Here is a 6,036-nt window from a genome sequence, read left to right as displayed (position 1 = left end):
AGAAGATAGTTTAACACTCCCCCCTCTCCCCCCCCTTTAATATTTTTAAAAGCACTTTGATCTCTCTCGGTGGAATACAGGACTACATTCTGGAAATTCTTGTTTAGCCTCCGTGTGATAATGCATCTGCTCGTCTTGTTTCCCTTCTCCCCCTGTCCCCCCCCCCCCACCCTTCCCCTCCGAGAGCAGAGGGAGAGATTGCGCCCTTGGATTTGCATGCGTCAGGAACTGACAGGTCAAAGGCAAGTAAATCACATTATACACGATTGTATTGTTATTGTATCGATAACAACACATTATCAGAACAATTAACACACTCGCACAACTTCGCGGAGATCACAGTAGTGGCTTAACAAAAATCCAGATAAGTAACTAAACTCCGATAAAGCCCCCACTCTTTGTGTTTGGGGATTTGAAGGCTCTCCGAGAGACCCTATGTGTGAGTGGTCTAAGCAGGCAGCCGCTCCGCGCCGCGGCTGCGGATCTCCCCGCGGGGAGAACAGCCTCCTCCCCCTCGCTGTGGCTGCCTCAAACCGGGGAGAGACCTGGGACCCTCCGGTGGCTCCTAACCCGAGTCCAATCTTGCTCCAAGCGGAATTGATAAGAGTCTCCATCACTTTGTGCAAACCTCTTGACAACGGATTACTAGAGAAAGGCAAACTTTCTCTGACCGCGAGCATCGCTGAAATAGCGGGGTGGGTGTGTGTTTTAGTAGCCAGTGGTTACCACAAGCGTGAGGTGAGGGGGGGAAGAATTTTGGAAACGAGACTTTAAAATACAGTGTTTCATTTGCAACGAGAAAAATATACTCGAGACATTTATAGGTTTCAGCCTGTGAAAGATTCGTGTACTTTAATTAATGACCAGTAAATTCTATTAGCGTTTTCACTATTTGGCGAACGTAATCAGAAACATGCGCAGATTAAGTAATGGGTTTGCAAATGGCGTCATTTTTGGAGGACAGCAGTCCATGAGCTGAGGCATCTTCTCTGCTGAAAGTTGTGCAAGTGCCTGCTTTTAAGATCAGTTCACCTGTGCGCGACTCTGTGTGGACCTGCCAGTTGGTGGTTCTGCTACCCTCGAAGAACTGCAGGGCAAATGGTGACCACTCACCCTAGGAACCTCCCCGGAGACCATGCCGCTACGCGTGGCCATGGTGTAGAGCCCTTCCCCACGCAGTTTCTGTGGAAGAGCTGCCCGGGCTGCCTGCTCCTTGCGGTGCCATTGGCTTGCGCACAGACCCAGAGCTGCAGGGGGTTCAAGCAGCAGCAGCCTTGGCGCGGCGGTACCCACGGGCAGAAAGTTTGTGGTGGGAGTAATTCTTCTCTGCAGGAACTGCCAGCCGGGGGCTTACCCATGTGCGCGCCTTGAGTGCTTCACGAGGCTCTGTCACGACACTGGACCGTCGCGGTCCCCTCTCCATCGCGCCTTGCTCCCGCACTGAGGAGTGCAGGGAAACAGCCGAGGCGTTGGGGTCGTGAGGAAAGCAACGTGGCTGGCGTGAAGAGCGGGGAAAGAGCCCCTCTGGAGTCGAGCCCACTCGGGGGCTGAGCCCTCACTCTCCGCGCTGTTCCCCTCGCTGCGGGGGCGTTTGCGGGAGGGAGGCCGGGCACCTCCGGGAGCCGGCTGTGCCGTTGATGATGACAACAATGAGTCGCTGCTCCTTCTCCCCCCCGCCACAGCACCTTTCAGTAGATGTTATTGGTTCTCACCCTACTCATGGCAGTGGCTGGGGACGGATAAACCGCGCTCTTGCCTTCCCCTGAACTGATTTAGTCTGTGCGCTTTCCCGCTGGCAGCCAGGATGAGAGGGGAAGTCGATCACACCGGCATCTGATCTGTGCGAAAAGAGCCAGGGGATTAGTCCTTGCCTCTTAGAAGTCAAACACAATAACGTTACATGTGAACGAGTGAAATCGCTTCCCTGATCAAACGAGAGGATTTTACGGAGTTGGAAATACTGGCTGCTCTCATCTCAGAGCGAGGAATCGCTGGTCGATGGGTTGATAACCTGGTATCCAGGGCAGAGGTACCTGCACTGGATTCAGCCCCTCTTGGTAGGGCTTCGACCTTCGAGAAATATCATCTCCCCGCTAAACCTAAACGCCAGCCACCGTCGGTAGATATCTTAATCTCTCCGCTTTTGACAACCGATGGGAACTTTTTCCCCCCCCCCACTGCTAAATGGATCGTAAGAGGCCAAACGTTGGCAAGGTGGCTTTGGAGATGGAGAGAATTACATTTAAGTAGTAGCAAACGGGTCGTAAAATACGAAGTGGAAGTTTACAGAAGAGCTGCTCGGTATTTTACAGAGCACTCCAGACGGGACAGGTTGCCGTGAAACCAGGAGGGCTCACGGACGGGGAGGGGACCGGAGGACACCCGCCGGTGGGTCGCCCGTTTAGGTTTCCTTCCAAACGCCTCGACACCCCGGGGAGATCGGGGAGGCAGGGGTGTCGGTGGCGAGCAGAGGTGCGTTGCGGCGGCGAGGAAGGCGTGAAACTCCGAGGCTGCAGCCGCGGACGGGTCGGGGAGGCCGCCGCACGGCGCCCGTGGCTAGGCAGTGATGGAGCGGGGTCTGGGGAGAGGAGCCCGGGAGAGGCGACGGCGGGCGGCGTGGCGAACAAGTCTCTGCGCCAGCCGGACAACCCCCTGACGGCGACTTCCCTACTGCCCCTGGCCCCTGGAAAGGGCTCGACGGGGCGCTCGGTGGCGCTCCCGGGGATGATGATGTCCCACTCGTGCATCGCCGCCGGGAACCCCGGCTCTGGTTTTTCCTTAAAAGTCGGCGGGCGGCGGAGCTGTCCCGGGCAGAGCCCAGCCTGCTGCCAGCACGGGAAAGAGTTAATGGTTTATTGGAGTCGGCACTTCCACATACCACAGGGGTAAGTCAAAACCGACCCGCCGAAGTACAAACAAGGCGAGCAAGTTCACCCTGACTGACAGGCAGCGGGCGAGGAACACAGTCGGACAGCTCGGGCTGTGGGAGCGCACCGAGCGGCCAAGAAAACACGCGTGGATTCTCTCGGGACGCCACTGGACGCACGCCGCTGCCCGCGCCGGGGGCGTAGACACGCTTTCCCAGACGACGGGCTCTCCACCTCGGCCGGGCGGCCCGGCCGCTGCACCGACCTTCCTTCCACAGGGATAAGCCCCGAAACACACAAAACCGCTCCACTGCCACCGGGCACCCCGCACCCCCACGGTCCCGGGCAGCGCCGGGCACCGGCGGCGGGTGCGGCGGGAGGGAATGCAAAGCGCATGCGCTGATTACGACCCCGCCCCCAGACCTGCCGGGACGCGAAGGGGGAGGGGAAAAGCCGTGGCCCCGCCTCTCCCGTCGCTTTGGTCCCGCCCCTTGCCTGCCCGCGGTGCGCGGCGCGGCCGGGCTGCATGCGAACATATAGGGCGGCGCGCGGCGCGGAGGCATGCAGAGCGCGCGCGTTACCTGCCGCCGGGGCGAGAGGAGGGGGCGACTGCGCCGGCTGCACACCCCACCGCGGACTTTATAACCGGGTCGGCTGCCCACCGGGCGCAGGCCGCCGAGCATTTTAATTAGCCGCCCCCCTCCACACACCCCCCCGCCTCCGCCTTCTTCTCCGCCGCCACCGCCTCCTCCTTCTCCCTCCGCCCCCCGCCGCTCCCGCCCGCCCCGCCGCCCCTCGGAGTCGGCGGCCAAGAAAACCCAGAGAGACCTGGCGGCTACCGGAGAAGAGGGAGCCGCGCGGCAGGCGGAGCGCCCCGCAGCCCGCCCGAAACTTGGCGAAGTTTGTCCGGCGGCGGGAACCAGGAGGCCGCGGCGCCCGGCGGCCGCTTGCGACCGGCGCCCGGCGAGTATGTGTGAGGAGCGGGCGGCTCGCCGCGCCCCCGCGGGCGGAGCGGGGCGGCTGTGAGCGCGGTGGCCCGAGACCCTCGGGCCTCTCCGCAGCGCCTGAGCCGCCGCGGACCCCGTCCCGCCCAGCCCCGCACCGCGGCTGGCTGTCCCCCGAGCTCCGCGGGCGGCGATGGCTCCGGGCGGGCTCTGACCGCCGCCCCGTCCGGGACTCGCCGCTGCACCATCGGAGACCGCCAAGGAGCAGCGCATCCGCAACGAAGCGAGGACCTCCCCGTGCGGTTCGCCTGCCGCCGGCTCCCGCCCTCGCCGTCGAGACCTCTCTGCGGTCCCGTCCGGACTCCGGGCGCTGCTGCTCGCGGGGAGTCCCGAGGAAGAGCCCTGGACCGGAGATCGACGGCGCGCAGAGAGGCTCCGCGGACCAGGCAGGGAGCAGCGCCCGTCCCGCTCGTCGCAGCGCCCTGACGGGGAGGCACCACCGCCGCTCGGCAGCGCCCCGCACCCGGAGCGGGTCCGCCGGGGGCCGCCGCCCCGCACTCGCCGGAGTCGGTACCGCCGCGCCGGGGTAACCGCCGAGATTGCTTTTGGAGGAGCGGAGCGCGGCGGGGGCGAGGAGGAGGAGGCGGGAGAAGCGCCCGGAGGAGGCGGCCGCCAGCGCGGGGCGGGCGGCGGCTCGCCGGGGCGGCGGGTGGACACCATGTCCAAGCCGGTGGATCACGTCAAGAGGCCGATGAACGCCTTTATGGTGTGGTCGCGGGCACAGCGACGGAAGATGGCCCAGGAGAACCCGAAGATGCACAACTCTGAGATCAGCAAGCGCCTGGGCGCCGAGTGGAAGCTGCTGACCGAGTCGGAGAAGCGGCCCTTCATCGACGAGGCCAAGCGGCTTCGGGCCATGCACATGAAGGAGCACCCTGACTACAAGTACCGGCCCCGGCGGAAGCCCAAGACACTGCTCAAGAAGGACAAGTTCGCCTTCCCCGTGCCCTACGGGCTGGGCGGCGTGGCGGACCACGAGCACCCGCACGGGCTGAAGGCGGGCGGGCTGCACGGCGGTGCGGCCGGCGGGCTGGTGCCCGAGTCGCTGCTGGCCAACCCCGAGAAAGCGGCGGCCGCCGCCGCCGCTGCCGCCGCCCGCGTCTTCTTCCCCCAGTCGGCCGCTGCTGCTGCCGCCGCTGCCGCTGCTGCTGCCGCCAGCAGCCCTTACTCCCTCCTGGACCTGGGCTCCAAAATGGCCGAGATCTCCTCTTCCTCCTCTTCTTCGGGCTCCGGGCTGCCCTATGCCTCTTCGCTGGGCTACCCAGGCGCCGGCGGGGCGGGCGCCTTCCACGGTGCCGCCGCTGCCGCCGCCGCCGCCGCGGCCGCCGCCGGGGGGCACACGCACTCGCACCCATCGCCCGGTAACCCGGGCTACATGATCCCCTGCAACTGCAGCGCTTGGCCTGGCCCGGGGCTGCAGCCTCCCCTCGCCTACATCCTCCTGCCGGGCATGGGCAAGCCCCAGCTGGACCCTTACCCCGCAGCCTACGCCGCGGCCCTATGACCCGCGGCCGGAGGATGCCCGCGCAGAGCCCCGGCGCCCACCTAGATGGGTGTCGGTGCATACGTGCGGCCGGGGAGCGGGGACAGACGCCGCTGAGTGGTGTCGGGGCCGGCGGCGGCGAGGAGGTGGCCGAGGCCGCAGCCGACCTGTTGCGCGTCGCTCGCCGAGGGGCGCGTCCCCGCCCACCGCCCCGCATAGAGCTTGTCTGTGTTGCATGCGGTCTTTGCAGATAGCCGAGCTGAAAAAGAAGGGGGGAAAACAAAAACAAACAAACAAACAAAAGGGGGGGGGAGGAAAATAAGTAACCAACCCTCCCTGCCCTCCAAAGTGCTTATTCGGGACAGACATGGGGAGCTCCGTCCCTCCGCCGGCTCCTCGCCGCGCTGATATGTGTGTCTTCGGCCGTGAGCTTTCCCCTCCCTCCGCTCCCCACGCCCCGTGTGGTTCTGGACTCGGAAAAGTCCCTCTGCAGCCCCGCGGCCGCCGGAGAGAGAGAGAGGGGGAGGTGAAGGCATGGGTGACCAGGACAGGGCAGGGAGCAGCCTCGGTGAAGGAGACGGCCTCTGTGTGCACGGCTCGTAGCCTTTCGTGGGCCAGGGGGAGCAGGATCCACGCAAAGAAAGAGTCGGCGGTGTGGGATGCTGCTCGTCTCCCTCCGCAC

The 6,036-nt window shown here is 64.4% G+C and overlaps 1 protein-coding gene and 1 long non-coding RNA gene across 2 annotated transcripts; one reads left to right on the top strand and one right to left on the bottom strand.

Moving 5' to 3' along the window:
• Positions 1–251: 251 nt before the first annotated feature.
• On the bottom strand, positions 252–3,572 carry LOC135579052 (uncharacterized). The gene is made up of 2 exons (XR_010471360.1): positions 3,449–3,572; positions 252–1,838 (listed from the first exon to the last, which is right to left on the bottom strand). It is a non-coding gene; the product is annotated as an uncharacterized LOC135579052 (long non-coding RNA).
• A 458-nt stretch (positions 3,573–4,030) lies between these two features.
• SOX21 (SRY-box transcription factor 21) lies at positions 4,031–5,676 on the top strand. The gene has a single exon (XM_065056936.1). The coding sequence runs from the start codon at positions 4,530–4,532 to the stop codon at positions 5,373–5,375; it is 846 nt and encodes a 281-aa protein (XP_064913008.1). The 5' UTR covers positions 4,031–4,529; the 3' UTR covers positions 5,376–5,676.
• Positions 5,677–6,036: the final 360 nt, after the last annotated feature.

This window comes from Columba livia, chromosome 1 (assembly GCF_036013475.1).
Source record: "Columba livia isolate bColLiv1 breed racing homer chromosome 1, bColLiv1.pat.W.v2, whole genome shotgun sequence".
Taxonomy (NCBI): Eukaryota; Metazoa; Chordata; class Aves; order Columbiformes; family Columbidae; genus Columba; species Columba livia.
Note: the sequence above shows the minus strand (reverse complement) of the source record. Positions and strands in the feature narration are given on the sequence as shown.

What these genes read in the sequence shown, in the direction of transcription:
- SOX21 (XM_065056936.1), top strand. Translation starts at nt 4,530, where the DNA reads ATGTCCAAGCCGGTGGATCACGTCAAGAGGCCGATGAACGCCTTTATG.